A 27923-nucleotide genomic window follows, 5' to 3' on the forward strand; every position below is an offset into this window, starting at 1 on the left:
GGTTATCTTTGGGTTTGGGATAGTTTTCCCAATATTCATATGAAACACTCTAGATTATATTATAATGTCATTATTTTTGATTTAATGGGAAAAACAAACTCTTCAAGGAGGGAATCACAAACAAAACGTCAGACATTAATCTGTAAGTGAAGTAAACACAAATTCAGAAAGTACAGTCAGATACTTACTGTAAATCTTGTTATTCAATTAGGTCTGAGTCTGAATCAAGAACTTTACTGCCATGTGTACGCTGTAAACACAAACACAACGATTTATACTATGCAATTAAAATTACTTCAGTACCTACTTTGTCTGTCTTTCCAAACTAGCTGGCCAGTGATGGGATAAAAGCCAAAAGTCACTTCTTAAATCATTAATTTATTGATAATAATTTTTTTGTGAGTAATCATTAACGCATGTGTTTGGATTGCAGGAGGGAGGCTGGAGTAGCCAATGAAAGCATAGCTTGGATTCGATCCCCCAACCTAGGAACTGGGGGGTCGGATATGTCAACCATTAAGTCACCATGAAATCATGTAAGCCTGGCTATTACACATAAAATGACGTGAAATGAAATAAAAGCAGTCAGAATTCGAACCCCAAACTTCACAACTGTGGGCCAGACCAGCAATGCAAAACTGTCTGCCCATTGCAGACACACACAAAAAGTTAAATTTCAGAAACTTACTTTTTAAATATACATATACTAATAGTTCAACATATTGCTTTGTGAGCACGACGCACGGGACAATAAGCAATAAATAGGCCTACAGTACAAAGCTCGATGGTCCTTGTGGCTTAGTATTTAGCGCCACCTTGTGTCCAGTTTACATTATTACAGTACGGACTTGATCAGACCAACTCGAGTAGAACGGATTAATTCTAATCAAATTTCCATTTTTATGACCTATTTTGTCCCCGTTATTGGGATAAAAAAAATACTATTTGCTCTATCGTCCTCAATTTATGAGGTTTGTTTCCAAATTACATACGGCGTGCAATATGGAACAATCGTGGCATGTGGGCATGCTCATGTTGTTGAAATTCAATTCAATAAATTCTCGAAATATTTATGGACTAGAAGTGTTTTTCATTAACGCATATATTTATTGTAATTAGGACTTTAATGCTGCGTGTATTATGTGGCTACTACCGGTATGTCGCTCCGTCGTAAAACGAGGACGCCCTGAAACATTAACTTTTATGGTCAAAAGTTATATTCACCGGTGGACATAAATTCACTTTTTTTTTTTCATTTTTAGAGCTGACAAACCATGATAATTAATGCAAATGTACGGTTGCATAAATGCTAATTTCTACCGAGTGGAAAAACTATCGATTTGATTTAAAAAAAAAATAACAGCAGTCATATAGCAGATTTTTTTTTTCTTCGCAAGGTAGCAAATCTTTTTGGAAATACATTTTTAATTTTTCACCAATTAGCCGTCGCGGAAGATCGTTGACGCGCACTAGGACTTCACCTCGCACCCTTAATACACAGTCAAATACGACGACGTCATGCGGTTGGCCATTGCCGGATTTGAACGCGTACAGAGCCTTTATACACAGACACAACACCGCATCGTCAATTGTGATATTCATTACACAGCAGTCCACGTTTTGCAGCCGACGTTGCTCAACGATATTTGGATCGGAACCGACGCGCTTGTTTGAGAGCTTGCTTTTTGGAGTTGAGCTGCATGGGTGAAATGTACCCACAGGGCACAATTCCTAATTTCATTGACAAGAATGTTGTCATGGAGAAGCCAAAGAGGTAACTTGCACGTTTTCATTCCCCCTAAGGGAAAATATATTCCTTGCTGTTTTGTTTTGTTTTTGTTTTTTTAATTATTCTTTTTGTAACCACCCAAAATATTTATACAGTAGGCTACGTACTTTTTGTAAACTGTTTAGCGATTTTCGACATCCAAATTTTGTTGGACCCATAGGTGGCTTTCCTGACAGTTTTAAGAATATTTGGCATATACTTTGGGTGAGTTTGGTGAGTGTGCGTTTTTACACATATACATTACTGACATATTGAGCAACATTCAATAAATAGGGCTATTAATTTTATCATGTTTGGGAGGATGTAAGTGGAGCAACCCATCACAATATTAAAAAAAAAAAAAAAAAGTCCACCATCTTAGGTTGATGTCATTATGCAACAGGAACTGACTTGGGCAAGAGTCGGGGTACACCAAGGAGAACGAACGGACTAAATTAGGTTTAACAAGTCGATAAGCAGCAACATGGGGGATAAATTATCCTTCTATTGTAATTATTTAGTGTGAATAATGTTTCCATAGCTAAGAATAAAATATCTGCCTTGTTTTTTGATGAGCATGTGGGCCCGATACGCTGTTGTTTTTAAATGCTGATTATTATTGGTGGTATTAAATATTTTGATTTTTATAATTATACAATATTTTGATGATTGTGATAACAGGTGTCAAAGTCAAGGCTTGGGTGGCCAGATCATTTTATGTGGCCCGCAAATGAAAATGATTTGCATCCACGTCATGTTTCTTGCTAAAATACTGAAATTACACATTGTCTTAACTTTGAAATAGGACGTCAATCCCAAAATGTTTCTTTAAAATAATGTGTTATATGAACCCACACTAGTGTAAACACGGCATCCTGATTGATATTATATGGGTTATAGCACCTGTTTTTATCCCTTTCAGGGGGCGGCCATTTTGTCAATTCCTGTCCATTGAAAATGACACCACAGTTGCTCAGGGCTCAGGTATGACCTATCGCAGCTCACCTGTTTTCTCAGTTTGGTCATGTGACGTTTGCAAGCTGAGCCGTGGTTGGATGTTACTGAGCCATGAGCAACTGTGATGTCATTTTCTATTGACATCAAGTGACAAAAATGGCCGCAACCCTTAGATGGATAAAAATGGGTAGATTTTGCTGCTTATTTCATGTTCCACAAATGCAATATTAATCAGAATAACATGTTTTGACTAGTTAGGGTACATAGATCATGTTTGGTTTTTTTTGTTGACTATCTCTTTAACACTTTTACCGCCCAAAACGTTGTGACGTTTAGTAAAATCCAAATGAATGCCGCCAAAAACGTTAATTGACTTTTTGTTTTTCCCAATGGGCAGTGCAACGTTTTGTGCAGCGCTACTTTTGTGAATGGGTGTAAAAAATCACAAAACAGCCACTAATTATGGCCAGCAGATGGCAGCATTGTATCTCTTTTTAAAGTTCTGCCGGTGTATGCAATTGCGGTGAAACATGGCGGATCTTAGGAAATTGAATGTTTTCAAGGATGACGTGAATAATTAAAGCATTTGCCACATTAAATCTAGTTCACAAAGCGTTACTTAACAAAAAATATTAGTGTCAAAGTCACTGTTGTGCAGAAAATGTATGTTTTCACAAAAAATTATCTCTTTATCTTTTCAATTTTCGCTCAATGTCACTCAAATTACCTATTTTCAAATGGTTATTACTAAAGAACGGAATAAGGTAGAAACATACTTTTTTTCTAATGAAAGAATGGAACGCGATCTTTCATTTGGTATGCAGCATATTTATGTAAGATGAGTTAAAATGCTCAAAATCGTTTGGCACTGTCGAGGTTGTTGTTGTTTTTTTATATATCGTGTGGCAGATTTTGCAAGCATTTTTGTTCCCAATCCTGTAAATGTAATAATATTTGAACAGTTTTCTTGGCCTCTTAATTTCAAAATTACTTATTAATCAATGTGTTGTGTACAGTACTGTATATGTAATGAGGATAATACATTTATTTGGGTTCACAGTTATAGCGGCGCTCCAATAAAAAAAAATATTTCTACAATATGGCCAAGGACAAAAATGAGTGACACCCTTATAAGAAAAATACTGAATAAATAGCTCTAATGACAACACTTGGAGATTTGAGCAAGATCACATTTATCAAATGATGAAGTTATTGTGCTATTTTTTTTTTTCAGGTATGTGTCCAGCTCAAGGCAAAATAACGTAACAACAACAGTAATTGAGCTGAAGCATCCAGCCAACTACCTGACAAAGTTCTCCATTGAATCAAAGTTGCCTGATAGTGAGTCTTACAACACGCTATTGAATTGCTACATCATTCCAGTGTGTATTGTTCTTTTCACTTACACTTTGTTTTCCAGTCAAACCGCATGTCAGGAATGTATATTGCACCAGCGCTACCAAGAAGCCCAATTTGCCCGCGGGGGCATTTGTGCTGCCTGCTGGCCTCCCCACCAAACGGATGTTCGCAACCGTGCCGAAGGTGGTCAAGCAGCCACTGTGTGTTATCGACTCCAACAGGGGACACAAGGAGTACCATAATACACTGTCAGGACTTGTGCCTGTGTACGTAAGGAAAAAGGTATTTTCCTGACATGAGTCCACAGAGAACGTTTACCAGTATGCAAGGACATTTGGACTCTTCGTGACAATCATCTACTTTTTTTTTTTTTTTAGAGTTTGATGTTTGCTTCTGATATTGCAGGATTATGGAGAGGTACCCGGATATCTGCTGCGACGCAAAGGAAAGCATCTAAAGACTCCGGAAGAGAAGACCCCTATTGAGGTGGCGAAACCAGAGGATCCAGAAATGGACAATTTTACAGAACAGGACTGTCGGGAAATCATTGAGGTAATTGATACACCTGATGACATCAATTTCGGTCGAGAGCAGGTGGCAGTACAGGACAAAATGGCAACCCTATGAGATGGATAAAAAGGGGTGGATTTTTTGGCTTAGATCATATTCCACTAACGCGATATTAATCGGAATACTGTGTTTAGGCCAGTGGAGGCGCATAGAAAATTGAAAAAAAAAAATTGGACTTGATTTATGCTTTGAATCTTTGCTCAAATACATTTGATGACCTGAACATTAGATTTTTTTTTTAACAGTAATACTCTTTTAATCCATTTAATTTGAAATTAAACCTGAAGTGTCGACTTTTTGTTATGCTCAAACCCAATGACTTCAGTATAGTACTGTATACTGGGGTCACATAAACTCGAATTTGATCTAAAGTGGGCCAGACCAGTATGTCCGTGGTCTAATAATGTAAAAACAACAGGTCAAAATATTTACTATTTTTTTTAATGTTTTTTTTGTTTTTGTTTGGTTCAAATACTTACACAATTAATAATTACTTAATTGACCATTAATTAATAATTAAAAATGTAATTAAATAATTATTAATTGGATTAATTATTGCAACATAATCTGAAAATAAGTCAAAATTTTTTTGCATCATATCCTGAGTAACATAAATTTTGGAATGTCATTTAAGTGGTCGTCAGTGCACCCCACATTGGACAAAATTAGCAAGTTAAAGGTGCACTGTGCAGTTTAAAAAAGTAATATTAAAGCTTTTTCTACATCATGCATGCACCACCAATGCCCAGATGAGTACGAAGAGCCCTGACTGTTTTACACTGACTGCACCTATCAGCTTTTATCGTCCCTTTATAGTAGAGTGTGCGGACCCTGCACACTCCACAGTTACTTTCTTTGAACGAGCCTGACACAGATGTTGCAATTACTCTTTGGGCCAGAGGTGGCAGTCACGAGTTTAAAAAAAAAAGAAGTGACAAACTGCACAAAGATTCTTTAACGTTAGTGAAAAACTGCAGTTTGTGTTTTGTTCTCGTGGGCCAGATTGGAACCCCAGAGGGGCCGGTTCTGTCTGTTACGATACTTTTGTTGGGACATGTATATCAAACATCCAGCCAATATATGCTTAACTTATACGTGCATACTTAAGTCACTTCATTTTTTGTATATTAATCTGAATATTTCCCTCCTATAATCCAAGGACCTGAAGAAGAAACATTCAAAGATGAACACGGCCTACCTGCGCCTCCCATTTGTCATAGACACGCCATTCTTGAAGAACCGTAAGATGCAACTGGAGAGGGAAATGAAACAGGGAGAGACTGACATCCAACTCCTTGAAACGTTGTTGTCCGTCAAGTAACACAAGATGAGCCCCACACGGTGTCTTCTCCAAAACAAGCAAGTCAAAAATGAGCCAGAGGTGGCCCTTGTCTGGGAGATCTCAACCCCTGTTTCGCCTCTGGGCGCATCTCTGAATGTGATGAAAGACTGGTTTAACTACATGTTGTTTGAAATGTTATAACTTCAGTTCAAATGTGCTACGTGAACAAACTATGAACAGCCCAAATCAGGTTTTTGACTGGGAGCACAGGGTCACTCACAGTGACCTTATGAAGGATGCGATTGCAGTAATTAGGATATATACAAACAGGTTTGTCATAGGTGAACATAAAATGCTTTGTCAAGTCAATAAATTTTATTTTTACTGTGCTTATTTTTAATTAAGTAGAGGTTAGGTTAGACCTGTGTTCTCCTTCCTTAAGATTTAGGGCCATTGTGTGCTTACTTAATTGTAATAATTTGGGGAGGCCCTTTTTCGATCCTGCATGACTTTCCATGTTTTGCGTGGAAGAAACTAGAATGACATCTGACATCACAATTGTTCTCACTCTGGGAAGTCTTCGCAGAAGCGCTTTGGAACTACAGAGTCATAGTTTGAGACCCTTGGTTCAGACAGACAACAAGATGGCCTCTAGTTGCTGCAAGAGACTGACCAACCACCATAACTCAACTTAGACTACCTATCAAGAGGTTCAGCACACCAGGTCAATGGTGTGAAGCATAAAAATGTATAAAGTATAGCTCCCCTAGAGGGAGTATTGTATACTGTAATAAATTGTAAACAAACAAAAAAAAGTTATAAAGTCTTCAATTTTCACCCCTGTTCATGAGGGTCTTGTGTAAAAAAAAAAAAAAAAAACATTTGACGTTTTTTTTTTTTTTTAACAATATAGGCTCACCAAGGCGCAGTATCTTGAGTTACTGATGGGCATTTAGACTTAGTCTAAAAAATAAATATACTCAAATGAAAATCAATTACTGGGCCAAATGAAGTTCACTGATGCTGGCCAGACTAGGACTACCATAAGGAATGGCTTGACCTTTATATAAAGCCCAGTAAGGTTAAATACTCAGATTTTATTCAGGGGGAAAAAAACTCAAAAAAAATACACAAAAGTAATATTTTCTTAAAAATTATCATGAAATAACCACTGAAAATCATTGTATACATTATGAATATACAGGACAGGACCTGTGCCGGTTCTGGCAGGGCCATCACAACATGGCTCATGGTGGCCCAGACCAAAAGACCTTCATTAAAATTGCATATCATTTTGATATTTAAAAATAAACAAATACACAGTAAAATATTAATATAATGCATTTATTTTTAAATAAACAGTTTACATAATTTACACACACACACCTTTTATTTCTACCTCAACACAAAAGTTTTCCCACCTCTGCAATATTTATGTAATGCATGTTTGCTCCGTGTCTCATTTGCCAATTGGATATATTAGGGTTGGAAAAAGGTTGGTTTTATTGTTTTTTATCTGAAACGAGTATCCCCCCCCCCCAAAAAAAAAAAACCCCGCAAATTGAATATAGCATAAAACGAGAGACAAATCGAAACACGACCCATATTTGTTTTAGATTAACATTAAATATCGTTTTTTTCTGGTATTAAAAGTTTAACTTTTGCATAAACAATATTATTTTACTAGGTAAACAATATATACACAAATATCGTGTCGAGAGAACAAAACCAAATATTTCTCAGTGGAAAAAAGGAGTTTAAATCTTATAATAATTCGCTGTTAATTATTAATACCAAGAATACAACAAGATTGGCGTCATAATTGAAAGACTGTAGGTTACTTGTGATTTATTTATTTTTTCCCCATTGCACTTTTTTGCCCTTGATTTGAAATTGAAATGCCCTATTTTCTATTGTTGTTGTTTGTCTAATTGTGCATTTTGAAAATTTAAATGCGATTTAACCTATTTTGTTTGTATTTGGGGGGGAAAGTTTTAGATTACCGGAAGTTGTCACTGAAGGCAATTCTCATACTGACCAGGAGATGGCGACAGCGTGGCGCGTGAAGACGAAGTAGCGCCATCACCATCCTACTTTTTTTCCTACAACCGTCAACGAGTAACGAACTCGGGAGGAAATTGGTGGCGGTAGCCATCTGTTAATTAAACGAAAACAATAAATAAAATATGGTTTTATATACATCTGTGCGGCCCAGTATCAATTGTTGAAAGCAAGACCTAAATTTAAGAGCGTTTTGTTTCACTATGCCGTTTTTTCTACGAGTAATATGTTTCGAAACGTATCCAATTACCAGAAGAGACACAGACAATGTTTAACGACATTTTATAGTGAGCGTGGAAATGAAATTGGAGTGTACAAGAAAGAAAGAAAAATAGCAGCACGAACGGTAGCGATGTTTCCAACTCCCAAGCCAACACACGGCACGGGCAATTTATGGTCACGTGACTGGACAAAATGACGTCCACGCGTAAACAGAGTGAACGGTGACGTCACGTGACCAAACGATGCGTTCACCGGGCGATGACGTGTCGGAGATGAGAAAAATACAGCCTTAATATACAGTGACCGAAATTCACGTCATCATCGGTTACATGTCCGTGGGTTTATTACATAGCTTTACAAGTGACATTGGCGAATCATGAGCAATTTTTGGATCGGAACCCGTGACCCTCAGCTGACACGGACAGACACCTTAACTACTGGCTAGCAATTAGCTTTCCTGGTCCAATTTGATAAAGATGGCTGATGAATTGTACCCACTTGAGTCCATTCACAATTTCATTGAGAAGACTGTTATCATCGAGAAGCCGGAGAGGTAACACGTAACGTTAACATAATAATCCCCTAGCATCGACAAAATAAGTCTCTGAAAATAACTGTTAATTTTATAATTAATACGTTTAATTTTGAGACAGAATTAGTTTTGCAAAATAAACAAAAAAAATGTATATATTCTGTTCTATTTCCAAAGGTATGTGTCAAAGTTCAGGCCAACAATTCTTGAAGAGAGGAAGCCAATCCATTTTATGAAAACGATGGGCCCAACCAAATTGGAGGCGCCCTTCCCAAACAATTACCTGAAAAAGCACTCCAAAGAACCAAAACTACCTGAAAGTGAGTTTTCTGCCATTGTTAAATTGTTGTTCACCTTTAAGATTATTTTACTGTTTTCATCCATCCATCTATCCATCCATGGTGGGAACCTTTTTCTTATCATTGAACATCATCATCATTGTTTTCCAACCTTTATTGAGCCATGGGACATATTTTAGAACAAAATCACAAGGTATCCCACCTCTGGCATGCATAACAGAATTGGAATATTTAAACATTTTGTATACAGTTCAGTAATTGTACTAAGGGATTCTTAAGTGTGTGTACAGTTGTACACTATGGCATCATTTTAATGCAGAGGTGGATGCAAGATGTACCCCGCCTCTCACCCAGTCCACTGACTAGGCTCCAGCTGAAGCATGAAATTGGATGGATGAATGAAAAAGTGGATTAAATGCCCCCAACATATGCCACAAGTGCACCACCACTGCTTTAAATGACAATTGCCATTCTTTTTAACATTAACTTTGTTGTGTAGTCAAACAGGTCAAGACTCATTACATCTGTTCAACGAAGAAACCCTCCGTCCCTACGGGACCATTTCTGCCGCCCGTTAGCATTATTAGCACCCCGACAAAGAGGAAAACAGCCATACCAAAGGGACCCAAACAGCCTCCGAGTGTTGTCGACTCAAACAAGGGACACAAGGAATGCTATAATAGAAACTCAGGACTTCTCCCTGTGTACATAAGGAAAAAGGTAAGAGATTAGAGTAAGAGTGAGATACTTGATTTTTTTAAAAAAAAAAGTTCATTCTGTTGACTATTTTTGTGGAATGAAAAAAAAATGTTTTTGTTTTGTTATTGCAGGATTATGGAGAAGTACCAAACTATCTGTTGCGCCGCAAAGCAAAACATGAAAAAGCACTGGAGGAGTACAACATTAATCTGAAAAAGCAGCAGGAGCATGAAACCATGAAATACCTTTCAGACAAGGAATGTCAGTCCATCGTTGAGGTACTTTACCAATACAAAAAAAACCTTACCAATTAGTGTCGTTAACGGGCTCCCTGACTAATTTGGATTTCAAAAATAGAAAATGGAAACAAATCTTGTTTCAGAGTAAACCTTTAAGTAGAGAATTTTAAAATCTATTTTAACATTCTTGACTGATATAGTTTGCAAATAAATTAGCCGGTGTTGGTAAAATAAAAACAATAAATATTCTTAATTTTAATGATTACGATTTACAAGTATGAATAATGCAAGGCTAATTGGCATTAGAAATGTGCCTCATGCATCTCGGTTTTTAACATTCATACTTGTCAGGCCCGTGTAAAAAGGCCATGAAATGTGAAAACAAATTACTCCTTAACTTGTATATCTGTTGGAGACATGTACTGTGTGATGACACTGGAGTCTTACTGATTTGTCATACTGAAAATATTGTCTGCTCAACACTAGCGATGTTTATCACATTAAATTGTACGTCCTTATGAACTGGCTTTTCCACCCCATCCCCCCACCCAGGACCTGAAGCAGAAATACAATGAGCTAAATGCAGAGTACCTCCGCCTCCCATTTGTGATAGACACGATGTCAACGAGGGATCGTAAGACACGTCTGGAGGTGGAAATGAAGCAGCTGGAGGATGACATTAAACTCCTTAACCGGTTGGAGTCCATCTGCAAAAACAAGTAGCACACAGATGTGCAAACTGGGCTCCTACTATCCGTGTCATCTACTGAACTCAACTCGTGGACAATTAAAACGTGAGGTCATTTGGATGATTGAGTGTTTGAGGACTTACGCCAGGCAATTCCAACATTGTTGGGTAGAATTAAACTCATTCACCGCCAACCCTCTCAGTTACAATGCATATTTGGCATGAATGAGAAATGTATTTTTGCATTCTGCTGGAAGTGAGTTTGAGCTAGTATGTTCCTCTTTTGGGGGATGTTGTAATTTTGTTGTCATACAATTAAATATTAAAAATTCAAATGGATGAGAGTGAAGCATCCACCCTGGCTTCGCAAAGTCTGTCCATGCTATTTCGACTTAACACAGTTGGATGGTTGAGTATTATATGACTGTCAGTTGATGTTTTCATTTTGCTTTTAACAATGTTGTGCCAATGTTGTTTATATTATGTTGTGTTACGGAATTGTTCTGCCAGTCTGCTGTTTTGATTGCAAAACAGGAATAAATTTAAGTTGTATTGCTGCCATTTTTCTCTTAACTTGCATACAACATTTTTAGTGGCCTCTGCACTTCGGTACCTGCGAATTTGCATAATAGTTTATTAGCCATGTGGTCTGGGTTGCGGCTGAGGGCTGGGTTTTCCCTAATATTTTCAAATATTTTTCTTTCCTTTTTTACGGGAATTTACACCCCCAGTCCCCTGTATGAAGCCATTATTATTATTACTATTACTATTAGTAGTAGTAGTAGTAGGCTTTCGGGTTTAGCATTATTCAATCACAAGTGGACTGTAAATCTAAATAGCTGGAGGGAAAATAACGTATAATATACTTTTTTTTAATTCGTCATTTTCTGTCAAAATCGTTACTTTTTTAAGTAGCTATAATTTTAAAAAAAAAAGCGTTTGCTGAGGGGGAACTAATAGCAACAGTATGTGAAATTGTCGGTATACTTAAACAGTCACAAATAACGTCACATCCGGTTCGTGGTCCCCATGGAAGTTTGAAAAATGTTTACAATGGGAAAACCCAACTCTCTCTGGTACCTATGGCTCAGTGCTGTGTTGCCGGGATCCTTTTGCCTACCGCGCACAGGAATGCTCTTCCCCCGGGAGTCTTCTTCCCGGGAAGTGAAGGACTTGAGCGGGCTGTGGAGCTTCAGAGCGGACAAGTCGCCAAACAGGAACCAAGGCTTCGAAAAGGCTTGGTACAAAAGTCGCCTAGCTGAGGTGAGCGTGACTGTCACTCATCATGCAGCTAATGTGGAGCTTACTCTTTTGAACAATTAAACACTTGAACGGACCTAAACCTGACATGTCATGGGAAAATGACATTTGCAAAAAATTTTAACTAGTTAACAAAATGTTAATACTTTCTAATGAATATAAGTCTTTATAGAGGGCTTGTGTTTGATCTCATTAATTTATCACTTTGTCCCTCCATTTTGTCCACATGGGGATCTCATGCACCAGACTGGCCCTGTGATAGACATGGCCGTTCCCGCCAGCTTCAATGACATTACACAAGACCCCAAACTACGAGATTTCATTGGCTGGGTGTGGTACGAGCGAGAGGTGGTGGTGCCCTCTCGCTGGGTCACCGATGAAGGAACGAGAGTGGTTCTTCGAGTGGGAAGTGCTCACTATTATTCAGTGGCGGTAAGCATGAATTCTTAATAATAGTGATTCATCAGTAGTGAGGCGCGTCAATGGTCTGTCATAATTTTGCAGTGGGTCAATGGTGTGAAAGTGGCCGAGCACAATGGTGGCCATCTTCCCTTTGAGGCAGAGATCAGCAGTGTGGTCCGAGAGGACCCGACGAGCCCCTGCAGAATCACCATCGCAGTCAACAACACTCTCAGTCTGGAGACTCTCCCTCCTGGAACCATCCAGTACTTCAATGACCCCACCAAGTAAGCACGCTCCCGTCTTTTTACGTACTTAGCTGCATCAACAAATCTATACTCAGATATCGAATTTCTCCGCAGGTATCCTGAAGGCTTTTTTGTGCAAAATATCAACTTTGATTTTTTCAACTATGCTGGGATTCATCGTCCTGTATTGCTGTACACTACTCCCAAGGCTTACATAGATGACATCACAGTGATGACGAACTTCTCGGATAGTACAGGTATTATTTGATTTTTATTTTTTTTTAACTTAACATTCAATCAAATTTTAGACGTATATTAACTCTTTGACTGCCAAAAACGTTAAATAACGTTTAGTAAAATCCTATGGAGGAGTGCCAAAGACGTTAAAAGACGTTTTTTTTTTTAAACAGAGGTGAAACTAACCATTTTCTATTGTTGATTACTGAAAAACGGAATAAGGTAGAAGCAAACTTTTTTTTTCTGGTGAAAGATGAGAGTCCAATCTTTCATTTGGTAGTATGTGTGTTTCCATAGTCCAAACACAAAATTTTCTGTGGACCTTGAAAGATCAGTCAAAATGCTTAAATCGGCTGGCACTGGCGACATCCCGTTTCTGAAAACGTCTGGCAGTCAAAGAGTTAAGCTGCATCAGCAGAATTCTTGCTGTAGCTCTTCTATTGAATCTCAATTTAGTCCAAGAATGTGTAAAGGTTGAATGTACCAAAATATTCTGTCAGTTTTGTTCTATAGAGTGTTGAATCCTGTGTGTTTAGGTCTCGTGACGTACAAGATCTCAGTCCAAAATGCTGCTGAAGCCACCCTGAAGGTCACTTTGATGGATAAAGACAAACACTGCGTGGCTTCCTCCAGCGAGCCATCCGGAGTGCTCAAATTCACTGATGTCCAACTCTGGTGGCCATACTTGATGCATGAGAATCCAGCTTATCTTTACTCTTTGGAGGTGGGCCAACGTTAAATCACTTTGCCATCAAAATGATCAGAATAAACTAGTGTTGTTCCGACACCGGTATCGGGAGAGGCCCCGATACTGCATTAAAACAGTAACATGCTGATACTATTATTTCCGACGCTAATATAGGACTTTGGATGCAGCATCTTATGCCTTGCTTGTGCACGACATTCATTGGTGTGTGACTTGTTCACTGCATGTAGAGCCAATATATCCTTTTGGCCTTGAATGCTCTCAACCAATGGCAGGACAGATTTTTCATGTTGAGAAAAAACAACTACTAGGTATCGGTATTCGGTACGGGCCGATACAGCAAAACTGGGTATTAGGGGCCAAAAAACAGCATCGGAACAACACTGCTGTAAACCAGGGGTCTGCAACCTGCGGCTCTGGAGCCATGTGTGGCTCTTTAATCCCACTCATGTGGCTCCCTAGAAAAATTAGAAGAAATTAATGTTGTTGTTTTTTTTTATACATGTTTTCTTCTTTTTTTAGATAAAATACTCTTTAAAATAATTAATGATTTAGTTTTAAAAAATGAGTGATTAAATATATATTTTTTTTAATGTCAGTGTCCAAATTTATAAGTTGCCAGAAAGAGACGAATGGTAAGATGAAAAAGTTAAAAAAAATAAAATTAAAAAAACGAGTTAAAAATTGTCCGAAGATGAAAAGCAGAAAATTACCATATGATGTACGCAAAATTGCAACAACAGAAAAAAAAAGGCAGAAATTTTATTTTAAAAAAGGCAGACAAGAAAATGTTCAAAAATTTACAGTGAAATTGACAAAAACAAAAGAAGAAACTGTTGCTGACCCCTGGTATAAACATATATGTTGTCTATTTTTTCAATTCATCTCGAAGGTTCACTTGATGGCAGCAGATGAAAGACGACCATATGAGGATGTCTACGCGCTACCAGTTGGCATCCGCACTGTCCGTGTCACCAGCACCCAGTTCCTCATCAACAACAAGCCCTTCTATTTCCATGGGGTCAATAAGCATGAGGACTCTGACGTGAGTACCACTAGAGGGAGGCAGAGGACTGCTTTATGTCCCGCACACCAGCAAAACCGTGAAGAAGACTGAATTGTTTGTCGGGTGTGAATCGTTGCGGAATGTGTTCAAATATGCGGATTCGCTTTTACAATCCAGTTTAATGTGATGTATTATAGATTCGAGGTAAAGGTTTTGACTGGCCCCTGATTGTCAAAGACTTGAACTTGATGAAATGGTTGGGAGTCAATTCGTTCCGCACCAGCCACTACCCCTACGCAGAGGAGATTCTGGAGATGTGCGATCGCCACGGCATTGTGGTCATAGATGAATGCCCCGGGGTGGGCATCAAAGACATGTAGGTTCCTTTTGTCCATCACTAACTTGGAAAGGAAACTGGAAAGTTTTGGCGTTCAAAATTCAATTTGGCAATTGTAGCAAGAAATATACTGGCACTGAAAAAGATTCCATTTGAAAATCCATTTGGTTTTCACTTTCATCTTAATTAACTCATTCACTGCCATTGGCGGCTATAGATGTCATAAATTCATTTTAACTATTTCTATTAGTTTAACATTTTTCCCCACTTTTTTTTAACAAGAGTATGAAAACCTAGAAAACTTTTTTTTTGTACATTTAAAACAGATATAACATTTGTGATTAATCGGGAGTTAACTCGTGAAGTCATGTGTTTAATTAAGAATAAAAAAATAATAATCACCTGACACCCCTAATTTTTATTTTATTTTTTCAAAAACAAATAAAATAATTGTAATTATTTTTTCCAATTTTAAATCTTTTTTTTTGTTTTGAAAACATTATTAAAAATTAGGGGCGTCAGGCGATTACCATTTTAAATCGTTATTAATCGCATGGCTTCACTAGTTAACTCACGATTAATCGCAAATTTTATATCTGTTCTAATACAATTAAAAAAAAAAATCTCGGTTTTCATACACTTGTTAACAAAAGCGGGGAAAAATGTTAAAACTAATAGAAATAGTTCAAATGAATTTTTGACGTCTATAGCCGTCAATGGCAGTGAATGAGTTTAATGGAGTTTAAGGGCTACAAGTGTGTGAATTTGAAAATGCATAATATAAAAAATAATTTCTAATTAAGTTAAAAATAAATTGGCGATACAGTAGCATCAAATTGTGTGTTGCCCATCAACAGCCGCAGTTTTGGCAACGCCTCCCTGGCCCATCATCTGGATGTCATGGATGAGCTCGTGCGCCGGGACAAGAACCATCCATCTGTGGTCATGTGGTCAGTAGCCAATGAGCCGGCGTCAGAGATGGCTCCTGCTGAGTTTTACTTCAAGTGAGTTTTATCATCCATTTTCTGTGACACGGCTGTTCATTATTTGACTTTTTTTTCCCCACTCAACCAATAAATGTTTTGCACAATATATTTGTTGAATTTGGCCTATAGAACAACTTAAAAGAACATTATATATATGTTTGTCAGACAGTTTGGCCCTCTTTTTTTTTTTTTTTTCACTTTTTGGGGGGGGGAGCGCAAGTGAGGAAGCTGCCATGAGCACAAACAGTTGGAGATCAGTGACAGAAACAGAAGGTGCAGCAGAATCTCTGAACATTTAAATAAGGACTTCCCTGAAGTTAACCATTTTTAAATGGATCTATTATCGACCGTATGATTCCTCAAAATGAATATCAGCACCGATAATCGGTCTATCCCTACAAATTGGACTTTGTTCACTTTCATGTCTTGTGACCATGTGACTGCATGTCAGTCTTGTGACCATGTGACTGCATGCATGTCAGTCCTGTGACCGTGATAGCATTTACAACATTTAAATGTGAATTTTATTTGTACCACAGGACTTTGATAACGCACACTAAAGAGCTGGACCCGACCCGGCCTGTGACTTATATCACAGATAGTAACTATGCCAGAGACAGAGGGGTGAGTTTTATCCTCTGAAACCTTGCTGATCATTTTTTAGTCTTATTTAGTGTCACTATTGGCTTTTGTGTATTTGCAATGGGAGCATCACACTTACAAGAAAAGTTCTTGCAGACGGGTTCAAAAGTATCTGGACATTCATCCTCATTGTTTTATTTCAAATCTGTTGATGTGGGATATGACAAAACCCACCAAACCATCCAAATACGATCCAATCCAAAGTTAAGTGTATTAATTTGGTATCAGTGATAATCCTGAAAAGTAGCCTATAAAATGAAATTTAAGGAAAGAAAATGTACCAAATAAAAATCCCAGACTGCAATTTTGATACTACATCCCGATTTCATGATCTGTGCCAAGGCGGCCTACGTGGACGTAATCTGTGTGAACAGCTACTTCTCCTGGTACCACGATCCAGGCCACCTGGACGTCATCCCCATCCAGCTCAACACCCAGTTTGAGAACTGGTACGGAAAGTACCAGAAGCCCATCATCCAGAGCGAATACGGAGCGGACGCGGTGCCGGGCCTTCACAGCGTGAGGGAAACGTCTGCAATGCGCGTTTGTGGGAAGCCACGCCGGCTACCATTCATTTCTTTCCGTCGGCTCCCTGCAGGACCCGCCCGTGATGTTTACCGAGGAGTACCAGAATGCGGTCCTGCAGAGCTACCACAACGTGTTCGACCAGAAGAGGAAGAAATATGTTGTTGGTGAACTCATCTGGAACTTTGCCGACTTCATGACTGTGCAAGGTACTGCTGCCTCTGCAGAACGTGCAAGATTTTAGCCAGTTAGCTCAGTGCTTACAGCAATTGCCTCCCACAACGGAAAACCTGGGTTCAAACCCCACTTGGACCACTTTTGAGTACATTCGATGGTTCGATACCAACTGACTATCATTATCAGGAAATGGATTATAATTTCTCTGGCATGATTAAATCCCACTTTAGACAGATTGAAGTTCAACGACACTGAAAAAAATAATTAAAAAAATTCACTTAATTTATCTTTCAATTTCCTTCATAAGCATTCATCTTAGCATTCTGCAATTAGCATTCAGCTTTCAGCATTCCCGCGCAATTTCTGCAGAAATCGCACTTAGCCTAGTTTAACTTAAGTTATTGTAAATAATAAAATAATAGTTAGTTGGTGGTGGTTTCTTACAAAATTTTCAAATTTAGAGCATTACCATCTATTTACCCGGAACGTCAGTTACAGTAGCAAGTGAGAAGCAGAATTCAATGTTCTATATTCCACCCTCTGACATTGGCGTTGCAGGGATCACGCGTGTGGTGGGCAACAAGAAGGGCGTCTTCAGCAGGCAAAGGCAACCCAAAGCCGCAGCGTTCATCCTGAAGGAACGATACTGGAGGCTCGCAAACGAAACGGGGAAGATGCCTTCTTGGATCAAATATCCCTGCGGGATCTGACCGCTAATATGTGAGCGCCGTTCACTAACATATCTTGTTTACTGTTTACCAAAATGCGTTCAATCACCAGCAAAATGATTTTGAATGTACAGTATGAATGCTTAAGTGCCTTATCAGGGATGCACATAGTCACTTGTGTGATGTTTTCATTAACCTGATGGGGGAGTGATGAGGAAATTGATGAGCTTTGATGGGTAAAGAAAAAAGATCATGCTAACGCTAATCAATGATTTGAGACACTAACAGGAAAACATTATGGGGATGTAGTTCCAGTCAGCGCTCATCGTTGTATGTTTATTATTTATGTGGATGATTTTTTTGGGGTGATTGAGTAAAATTTTATGTTAAATTCTAGGAGGAGTAAGATCTGGAGTCAACATTTCATTTGAATTCCAACATATTACAAACGTTATTGATGTTAAAATGTGTAATAAAAATAGCATTGACCATCATTAAATTGGACCTATACAATCTAATTCTGATGTCTTTTTATTTTTTTATTTCAATTTGTGGGTACCGTGGAGCAATTATGTCTGTCACGTTCAAAAAGTTTCGGGTTGACATCTCTGCTCAGACCAGTTTCCATGTTTTCCCAGAGCTTGACTAAGGACAATATGATGGTGCGATACGCTGATGCTCTTGACTAATTTTATGCTTTGACTTGCAAGCAAAAAAAAATTGAGATGAGAGTGCTGCATGGTGGAATCGAATGCAACGCAACTCATTTTACAAGCAGTCATTTGACTAATAGTGTTGCCAAAATTGGGTTCGGCATGTTTTCGTCATTAAGATAATGCAGCACATCGGCATTCCAATACACGCCTACTGCACATGTCTTTCAACTGTTTAGCAAATGTTTTGTTTTTTTAGACAAATTAGATTTACTACTTAGTTTTCATCTCAATTACGTTTTTCATTGAAATGACTTCTACTGGTTTGATTTCAGAGGGAATGTTTTAATGGTTGATCATTTCCACATGACAGTGCCACAATTTTCAATGTTCTCATGTCGGTCTCATCCAGTTTTCCCTTAATTGAAGTTTTAACACACCCTCCTGCAATTGGTTGTAACACTTTTCCAAGTAAGAAAATACAGCGTTTCAAAAACACATTTGGCAATACAGAAGCAAACCCAGTAAGTTTTCCTCCACAAAAATAATCAACTTTTGCTGACATGGATTCCCAGCAATCCACCCCTCAAGTAAAAAAAAATAAAATAAAATTAAATAAAAAATAACAAAAACCCACCCACAATGTTAAACGTCGACACAGCTAAAGGGCATAAAGTTGAAGAACATTACAATCCTTTTGATGAAATATTCCTTTGCTTGTCCCATAGCTAGACAAAATATCAACATTTAAAGGTTTTTAGGTCGGGGATAAGGAATGGTTTGCCATTTGGTTGTTAGGTCGTTTGTGGTGGCCAATTTAGCCAAATTCTCAGTTTCTACGTCAGGGAAGTAAATAAAAGTACCTGTTCAGTTGGTCATTTCAAATGCTATCACTTGCCCGTCTTTGGCTCAAGGCCTGGTGATCAAACAGAAGGCACTTAAGTTGACACTGGTGTTGCAACTAACATGGCAGTTATCCTCAGGACCTCACTCAATGGTGAACAAAAACAATTGAGAAGCATTGACCTTTTTTCCCCTAAATTAAAAAAAATCCCTTTACAAATAACTTAACCATAAATCCATGCTCAATTAATGTCATAGCTTGCTCATTAACTGTAATGTCTTAAGAAAATATTGTATGCTTGTCATCAATAGTTATCAGTTTGACCCAACAAACATTTTAACACGCAAAAAAAAGTGTGAGAGTGATCTCATGTTGACAGAAAATATGCTGTGCGAGTGAGGAGGATAATTGTAATGGGCACATGTCATATACAAACTTCATGTTTGGGGAGCGATAGCCACTCAACCACCAAGTGACCTTGAAAACATTCCACTTTGTTTGACATAGTTTCCTCCCAAGTTAGCATTTCCTTCAGTGAATGAAAAGCATAGTTTGTCTAGAATTGAGGTATAACTGCTTTTGTTGTTTTGTACAAATGACATTCTGCTTCGGGGACATGGGACGAGGCTGATGTAGCGGTTACAAGAACAGACCAACACCTTGGACAGCAACATGGGAAGATTGCAACCTACCCAATCAATGATAACTGTAAGTTATTACAGGAAGCACATTACTGAAATGACTTTGCTAACCGTTGCTATCATCATACAGTAAATACAGTTATCCCTCTATGGGGGGGGGGGGGACTGTTTATAGCAGGATGATTCAAGTGTGGTTTGTGAGTGGAAATTTCCGAAGGGGTATTAAGGCCACATTAAAACAAAATCCAAGAATCATGTTATGAGAATAAAGTTGAGATATTATGAGGGAAACGATCTAAAATCTCTCCAATAGACAGGCTCGTGCTACAAATTTCAAATTCATTCTCATAAGACTTTTTCCTCACAAAATAAATTACAAACTTCAACTATTCTCAGTTAAATGGGAAGTCAACAGGGGGAAAAAAAATATATATATATTGACAATATTTTATGCAAGTTTAATCATTCTGATCAATATTGCGCTTCTGGAATATAATTGAAGCAGCAGAGGTGGCAAACCCTGCCACAGTTTGGCTTTAACCCCAGGTGCTAGCTAGCTAGTTCCAGTAGTGCTCCTTTACCTGCTAGGGAGCTCGCTAGCTAGCTAACATCAGGGGCTAAAGCCAAACTGTGGCATTTAAGCCCAGGTTCTGCTCATTTACCTGCTAGGGAGCTAGCTAGCCAGCTAGCTAGAATCAGGGGCTAAAGGCAAACTGTGGCAGGGTTTTTACTTTCTGGACCTGCATTTGCCACCTCTGTTAAGCAGCAAAATCCACCTGTTTTTAATCATCTCAGGGGGCGGCCATTTTGCCACTTGCTGTCAACTCAAAATGACATCAGTTGCTCAGGTAACGACCAATCACATCACCTGTTTGGTCATGTGATATTTGTAAGATGGGCTGTGACGGGTCGTCACCTGCGCTACCGTCATGTCATTTTCGGTCGACATCCAGTGACAAAATGGCCGCCCCGTTATGGATAAAAATGAGTGGATAGACTCGTCGGGGTGTACAGAACATAATTGTATAGAATTTTTTGGGTTGGGTTGACTGCCCCGTTTAAATGATTTTCCTTTTTCTGTGGCCTTAACACTTCTCAGAACTGATACGACCTTTCTACTCTGTCAATGGATTACTCGTGGTACGATGGGAAGCGTTCAGCTGTTCGTCCCAAACGCCCATTTTATCCTTGTATGGCTTTCCGTTGTGGTTTGAGGAGTCCCAACGACTGGTTTTGCTTCTGTTATTTGATTCAAAAGAACGTTTGTCCAGCAAATGAACTGTAACTCAGCCGGTCAGCATCACCATTACGCGTTCAACGGACATTGACACAAGCTATCACAGTGTAGCAGCCTCTGCTACCGCGTGAGACTTGAGAAGGGAGTAACACTCAACTGGTATGTTACATTACAAAAACCGGTGAGCCTAAAAAATAAAATAAAATAAAGCCTCGGGCCGTTGACAGGAAAAATCAACAAGCAAAAGTGGCGGTCGAATGCGTCCCCGCTTTCAAATGAAATCGAATTTATGCTTCAGGCACGTTAAGTTTGTCTGTGGAGAACGCACAACAGAGGTGATGGTGCTTGGTGAACAGAACCTTTCTGTTTTGTATCTGTGGTTTCACAGCGACTAGAACTTTCCTCACATTTTTTTTTTTTTTTTGTTCCACAGTTTGGTTTCCCCTGTTCATGTCAACCAATCTAGCTGGAAATATTGCTCAGCAGCTATATGTACACAATTGGAAAACAAACTATCTGACCCATCTACACACGTGTTCATTTTTAGTGGTCCTTTCAAAGGAAAATAATAACAAAAAAAAAAAAAAGCATACTACAAAGTGTAAACATGAAGGGACAAAAAAAACAATTCTGTATTATTGTTTTGTGCCCTCCAAACTCGCCATTTCAAGACTTATCTGCAAGCTCTTGGCTGAACGTTGTCGCCATTTTGGAATCCACCCGTCTTGACCTTTTTTTTTTTTTTAGTGCATCTGCTGCGCTCGTCTCAGATGAGATCCTTCTTGTTTGAGAAGTGGAGAACCGCCCTCCGGCGCGCCGCGTGCTTGTGGCCGTGCGCTTGTGGCCGTGCGCCTCCGCACGCTCAGGCCCGTGCCTTGTTCTTGTAGTGACGAGAATGATTAACAATTTAGAACCACTTGAAAATAAAATGACCCCCTCGCTTCTGAATCCTTCTGCAATTGAGAGGCGTCAGGCCCAACATGTAGGTTAGATTTCTTCTTCTTCTTTCTTTTTTGGGTGAACACACAGCAGAATAAACATTTGTTTGGAAGCAAGGTCTCCTGGTGGCAAGTCAAATGTTCAGTCAGTCACATTTCTTTTTTGTTTCGTTTGTGTCACATTTTCTCGCTGTGCTGAGAGAGGTTTTTTTTTTTTTTAGTCCTGCTTGTCCTGGAGCTGCCGCTTCCAGGCCTCGTTCAAGTATACCAGTCGCTTGTAGTTGAGGGTCAAGAGAATGAAGTTCAGCGCGTATGTGGTGATGCAGATGATGCACAAGTCCTTCAGGACAAAGTAGAGGATGTAGCCCAGGTAGAGCGAGCCCATCACCGACAAAATGGACGTCGTCATCAGAATGAGGGCGGCCATCGCGCTCACTGTCATTCCTATGGGAACATAAAAGTATTTCAAAGATTAAAATCAGCCTTGGATTTGTTGTGTTTTGATGGTGGTTGACTAGTATAGATGACATGTCTCCCTCACAATTATGGGAGGTCGCAGGTTCAAATTTCGGCTCTGGCTTTCCTTTGCGAGTATTCTCTGGCTATACATGCAAATTCATCAAGTTGACATATCTGTAAATATATGTTCATATTAATGCTTAGATTGCTTTTATTAGTGTGTTGCTACCAACATTGGTTTATTTGCTAACTAAGGCTAGGCACAAATTGAATCAATTCGATTTATCATTTTGAACATCAAATTGTTGAAAATTTGCTAAATCGTGAAATTTAATTTTGTCTTCTGAATTTTAAGATTTGTTGTTCTTATGTTGTGTTACAACCAGATATTATTGTGAGTTGTCATTTTTCTAACTATGAATGTTAAGTTCATGTTTAAACTGATTTAGAATCAGTATACAATTAATGTTGTATGAACATTTTGCACAGGAATTATTTTTGCATACATGGAACCTTTAAATAAATGTTTGTTAGATTTATTGGATTAAAATCCTAATCGTCCCGAATGGCTGAATTATTTATTCTATTTTTTAATAGTTTTTTTTTTTTTGGTGTATATCGCCCAGCCCCATTGCTAACTCGATTTGGCTTGTATAATGCCTTTTTTCATTATGGTGTTAAATAGAATGTTATTATTTTGTGCATTAATAAAGACTACTTTTCCTGCTTTTTTTTTTTGCATTTGTATGTACCGGTACATATAATTTAGGATATAAATAGTATTTTTCCTCTGAATGGTTGCATTTTATCTTCAATCTATTAAACATTTTGTTACTTTAAAAAAAAAAATATATATATATATATATATATATATATATATATATATATATATATATATATATATATATATATATATATATATATATATATATATATATTTCTCAATATCGGCTGATATGACATGCATCATTATAAAATTGTGCGAGCTGCATCACCCAGCCCTATTTTCCAATTTCTTAGTGTCATTAGTGAACAGTTGAACCAGCATTTTTTGCACTTCAATTTATTTTGTACAAAGACTAACAACTCATGGAGTAGTTTGTGCACTTTTGTTAATGAAATGAATCCCAAATCAGAGCATGTCGTTTTTGATTTACAGTATTTTAAACAAAAATCATGCATTGCAGAGTGACTATTCTGCCTTTTGTCAGAATTAATTAAAAAATTATTCATCATTGGTTTAATCTAAAGTTGACGTATCAAAAGTGTGAGTGATATTGGTTACTTTGTATCCGTGACTGCTCAAGAGTTGAGTCGGACTCGTTATCAGTCAAAATTCCCAATTTCCTGTTTAAACTATTAACATAGGCAATTGTAAAAATTAAAAATAAAAATCACTCTATTTGCTACAGGGCTTTGTCCATATCTCCTGCAATAAGCAAAGTAATGAAAACGATTTTGTTCCAAACAATCAAGACAATAAGCATATGTTAACTCTTTGACTGCCAAAAACGTTAAATAACGTTTAGTAAAATCCTACGGAGGCGTGCCAAAGACGTTAAAAGACGTTGTTTTTTTTCAAAACAGAGGTGAAACTAACCATTTTCTATTGTTGATTACTCAAAAACGGAATAAGGTAAAAACAAACTTTTTTTTCTGATGAAAGATGAGAGTCCAATCTTTCATTTGGTAGTATGTGTGTTTACATAGTCCAAACACATAATTTTCTATGGACCTTGAAAGATCAGTCAAAATGCTTAAAATCGGCTGGCACTGGGGACAACCCGTTTCTGAAAACGTCTGGCAGTCAAAGAGTTAATTAGGGTAAAATGTTACTTGATATCTAGTACTTTTTTTTCAAAACACATCCTGACAATAAATAAAACATAATGACATGATTGCCGATGTGCAAACCGGAAGCACATTTACACAAAAGTAGTTCCTGACCAACAGGAGTGTCCTCAAAAACTGGAACTAACGTTACAATAACGTCTGCTAATGAATCACGCGACCAAGTGCCTTGTGTGTGACGCTTAGAAAACAAAACAAAACTGGGGCACAAGTTGAAGACAAGGGAGTTGTACTTGGCACATTGCTGCTCCTCCATTGCTTAAGGGGAATTAGCTGCTTCTAGTACAGAGCACACACCCAAATCTGTGCACTTGGCTCACATGTGTCAATGCGTGTGTGTGTGCCCACGTGTATAAAGGGGTGGAGGGTTGGGATTTATTTTATTTTTTTTAATATCAGGATCTTGCACCACTATCTCATGAGAACTAACCAGTAAGCGGCTGAGGGTTATCGAATGTCAGAAATGAAATGACACTGCCTTTTAATATTGAGATCTTGACCAGCCAAAGCCGTGTACTGGTTATCTATTGTGTTAGTCTAGTGAGTGGTACCTGCTGCAGCTAAAAAAGGACCTCTTGTTCGATTTCAGTACCAGGTGGCCAGATAAAACATGCCAAACCAGCTGACAAATATGAAATGCTGTTTGGTGGTTGGATCGAGATGAGCCTGCCGCTTAAAATGCAAGATTGAATCTCTTATGTCCACTAGATTCCATTTCAGCGTCATGTGAGTGAAGTGAGTCAGGCCCGTGATGTTCGGCATTAACCGTTGAGTTGGCATTATTTGTCCAATGGCCGGTGACATTAAGCAGCAACGTTTGCAATGTTAATCACGCCCGCTTACCTAGTAGGAGTTGGAAAGCATAAAAAACTATTCCATAGACACTGTTTGGTTGGTTCAGTGCACTGTCATTTCCAAAAATGGAGCCCAAGAGTCCAAATCCTTGACCCCATCTAAAAGACACAAATGGGAAAATGAACAAATAGAATCAAATTTTGCAGTTTGCCAGATATGAACAGTTGTTCAAAAAGATTCAAAAGCTAGGACTGGGCAATAAATCGCATTAATTTGTCTTTTTGGGGGGGATTATTAAAAGTTATTTCTGTTATATCCAAACGTTATTGTGAGTTGCAATTTTGCAAAAGTGTCAGAATGCTGGATATTTACAAGACATGCCTAATACAAATATTTACTTGCTACTTAATTATGGCATTGTATGAATGCTGAATAGCTTCTTTTTTTTTTGCACAAACATTAAAATTTTAAAATCATCATATAGTATTGTTAACTAAACATTTTGCACAAGATTTATTTTTGAATAAATGAAACCTTTAAATAAGCATTTATTGGGTTTATTACTTTGATTAAAATCAATTAAAACTGTAATCGTCCAGAGGCTCCAGTGAATGTATTATATTGCTTTTATCTTGAAGGCAAGATTAGCTGGAACTCTATCACTGAAAAAATATATATATATCTGATAAAGAACAGTAAGTATGGTGGCAAAAAGTGTGCCAATTGACAAATCCGGGCATCGGTCATTATTGATATTTCCACAATGCAAATGCTTCCTTTACACGATGAAAACAAATGGAATATTGTAATGGGGCTGGCATACAAACCAGGCAGAATTTTAAATGAGTCAAACAACATTTCATTACATTATTTTAAATCAAAATAATCCTCACAAATCAAATTACAATGTTCCTAAAGCCAATGTTGACCACCATTTTAACAATGTATGCTTTATTATGCTGTTGCAAAAAAAAAGTTAAATAATAAATTGATAGTGCCCATTGCGCTCAATTACAATACAGGTTTGTTTCTGGAGAGACAACTTTATTCAAGTACTTGCGTTACCTTAGGTCTTGACAAGCTACATTCCGGTAATATTTGTTTAGTGTAGAGATTCATTCAAATTGCCAACTAGGTGGGGTTTTCTTGGTTTGTTAGCAGTTGTGTAATCAAGTGGTATATTTACTTTAAAACTACTGTACAAATTGAGGTTGAAATTGTTGATTGAAAACTAAATGTGATTTATGGAATGGGAAAATAATCCCCTAGCAGCAGCTGTACTGTATTCACGAGGAAATGCTGTTTAGAGAGTCCTTTTACTACCACGTCAGGAGAAGAAGAGGTGTGTTCTGTCCCATTAGGTGGCCAAACGACACTTTTGCAGGCGTGTAGTGACATTAGCTCGGCGGCTAATGACAGCTAACTTGAGAGCTATAGTTTATCAAAACTAGTAAATTCACAATGATATAACTAGCCAAAATATCAGGGAGAAGCTGAATGAAACTTGTAACGACAAAAGCAGCTTGTTTTCCTTTTAACTTACCAACTACACACTACGGCGTGAAATACACGAATGAATAAATGTAGAGGGGTCAAGCGGGAGTAAAATGATAACAACCCGGCAGTTAGCTTACAGCACAGTTAGCTTTATCATGCTAAGATAGCTCGTGGAAACATTAGCCATGAGTGGGTTTAATTTACGCGCGCTGGCCAAAATAAAGAATACAGTAAGCAAGCTAAACCAGCTAGCCGGTGGCTAACCAGAGCATTTCAGGGTAGCATTTAGCCAGAACGCTTCGGCCCGGATTTGCAGTCACATTCATTGAGCGGTGAGCGCCACCGTGGGCGCCCTCGGCTGAATTCAAATTACCTTGAACTGAACACTTTGGAGCAGCTGATGGAGCTGCTGACGTCGCACATTGCCTTATAAGTCGGATCCCGGGCATTTTCCCTCTCGACGTGGAAAGCATAAAGGGACAATAGGATGCCCAGTAGGCAGACCAGGAGCCGGGCTATTCCCTCCCAGCGCGGGGTGGACACTCTCAGGACGGGGTCCGCCATCACTCCCTCGACTAGCCTAGCCGGAGACACGCAGACATACGCAGCTCACTAGTCTATGGACTCGACTGCGACGTGGAAAGGCGTCAGGACGCGCCACAAGGCGAGGGGGCGGGACACGCCGAAGCCGCCGCCGCCGAGGTACAGGCCCAGAACAAAAACACGCCAACATGTCCGTTGGAACATGCGGAAGCGCATACCGAGCGAGAAAATAAAAATACACCACCGGGTTTATTTACTTATATACTAATGTCATCTACAAAAATAAAATGCACGTGTGTTAAAATAAATAAAGTATATTTTTTACATCTATATTTTTTCAAATTACACCTTCACAATGCAATTGGGGCAGTTTGTTTTGTGTTATTTTATTTCATTTTATCGTTGTTATTATTTTGTTAGTTTTTTAATAACAAATGGGGACCACTTGTTTAAACTGTGAAAATAGTAACATAAATCAATATTTTTTTTCACAAATATAATTGCTCAATAATAATGTCTTGTATTATTTAACATCTGTTTCTTTCATTTTTAACACAGCGATATCCATTGACCATTTTTCAATGTAGAATATAATTTT

At 38.2% G+C, this 27923-nt stretch overlaps 4 protein-coding genes across 4 annotated transcripts; 3 read left to right on the forward strand and 1 right to left on the reverse strand.

The window, feature by feature from the left end:
- Window positions 1-1709: 1709 nt before the first annotated feature.
- On the forward strand, window positions 1710-5975 carry LOC144035854 (enkurin-like). Its single transcript, XM_077545885.1, has 5 exons — window positions 1710-1774; window positions 3960-4066; window positions 4146-4366; window positions 4490-4636; window positions 5814-5975. Exons 1-5 carry the CDS (start codon window positions 1710-1712, stop codon window positions 5973-5975), a joined length of 702 nt encoding a protein of 233 aa, XP_077402011.1.
- Window positions 5976-8427: 2452 nt separating this feature from the next.
- Window positions 8428-11226, forward strand: LOC144036382 (enkurin-like). Its single transcript, XM_077546973.1, has 5 exons — window positions 8428-8772; window positions 8929-9071; window positions 9550-9770; window positions 9881-10027; window positions 10541-11226. The coding sequence occupies exons 1-5, from the start codon at window positions 8696-8698 to the stop codon at window positions 10709-10711; spliced, it is 759 nt and encodes a 252-aa protein (XP_077403099.1). The 5' UTR covers window positions 8428-8695; the 3' UTR covers window positions 10712-11226.
- Window positions 11227-11669: 443 nt separating this feature from the next.
- Window positions 11670-18385, forward strand: gusb (glucuronidase, beta). The gene is made up of 12 exons (XM_077546296.1): window positions 11670-11939; window positions 12183-12368; window positions 12441-12622; window positions 12698-12840; window positions 13357-13544; window positions 14419-14571; window positions 14730-14908; window positions 15727-15873; window positions 16395-16479; window positions 16840-17016; window positions 17096-17231; window positions 17758-18385. Exons 1-12 carry the CDS (start codon window positions 11721-11723, stop codon window positions 17907-17909), a joined length of 1947 nt encoding a protein of 648 aa, XP_077402422.1. The 5' UTR covers window positions 11670-11720; the 3' UTR covers window positions 17910-18385.
- A 459-nt stretch (window positions 18386-18844) lies between these two features.
- On the reverse strand, window positions 18845-27571 carry vkorc1l1 (vitamin K epoxide reductase complex, subunit 1-like 1). The gene is made up of 3 exons (XM_077546297.1): window positions 27156-27571; window positions 25334-25443; window positions 18845-22624 (listed from the first exon to the last, which is right to left on the reverse strand). The coding sequence occupies exons 1-3, from the start codon at window positions 27344-27346 to the stop codon at window positions 22398-22400; spliced, it is 528 nt and encodes a 175-aa protein (XP_077402423.1). The 5' UTR covers window positions 27347-27571; the 3' UTR covers window positions 18845-22397.
- Window positions 27572-27923: the final 352 nt, after the last annotated feature.

The sequence above is a fragment of the Vanacampus margaritifer genome, chromosome 16 (assembly GCF_051991255.1).
Source record: "Vanacampus margaritifer isolate UIUO_Vmar chromosome 16, RoL_Vmar_1.0, whole genome shotgun sequence".
NCBI classification, from domain to species: domain Eukaryota; kingdom Metazoa; phylum Chordata; class Actinopteri; order Syngnathiformes; family Syngnathidae; genus Vanacampus; species Vanacampus margaritifer.

Excerpts from the sequence above, each read along its gene's own strand:
- LOC144036382 (XM_077546973.1), top strand. The coding sequence starts at position 8,696 with ATGGCTGATGAATTGTACCCACTTGAGTCCATTCACAATTTCATTGAG. Across the intron at positions 8,773-8,928 it reads ATCATCGAGAAGCCGGAGAG|GTATGTGTCAAAGTTCAGGC; the intron begins GTAACACGTAAC and ends CTATTTCCAAAG. Across the intron at positions 10,028-10,540 it reads AATGTCAGTCCATCGTTGAG|GACCTGAAGCAGAAATACAA; the intron begins GTACTTTACCAA and ends CCCCCCACCCAG.
- gusb (XM_077546296.1), top strand. The coding sequence starts at position 11,721 with ATGTTTACAATGGGAAAACCCAACTCTCTCTGGTACCTATGGCTCAGT. Across the intron at positions 12,841-13,356 it reads GAACTTCTCGGATAGTACAG|GTCTCGTGACGTACAAGATC; the intron begins GTATTATTTGAT and ends CTGTGTGTTTAG. Across the intron at positions 16,480-16,839 it reads ACTATGCCAGAGACAGAGGG|GCGGCCTACGTGGACGTAAT; the intron begins GTGAGTTTTATC and ends ATCTGTGCCAAG.
- LOC144035854 (XM_077545885.1), top strand. The coding sequence starts at position 1,710 with ATGTACCCACAGGGCACAATTCCTAATTTCATTGACAAGAATGTTGTC. Across the intron at positions 1,775-3,959 it reads GTCATGGAGAAGCCAAAGAG|GTATGTGTCCAGCTCAAGGC; the intron begins GTAACTTGCACG and ends TTTTTTTTTCAG. Across the intron at positions 4,367-4,489 it reads CTGTGTACGTAAGGAAAAAG|GATTATGGAGAGGTACCCGG; the intron begins GTATTTTCCTGA and ends CTGATATTGCAG.
- vkorc1l1 (XM_077546297.1), bottom strand. The coding sequence starts at position 27,346 with ATGGCGGACCCCGTCCTGAGAGTGTCCACCCCGCGCTGGGAGGGAATA. Across the intron at positions 25,444-27,155 it reads TCCAAAGTGTTCAGTTCAAG|ATGGGGTCAAGGATTTGGAC; the intron begins GTAATTTGAATT and ends TGTGTCTTTTAG. Across the intron at positions 22,625-25,333 it reads TGCTTTCCAACTCCTACTAG|GAATGACAGTGAGCGCGATG; the intron begins GTAAGCGGGCGT and ends ATGTTCCCATAG.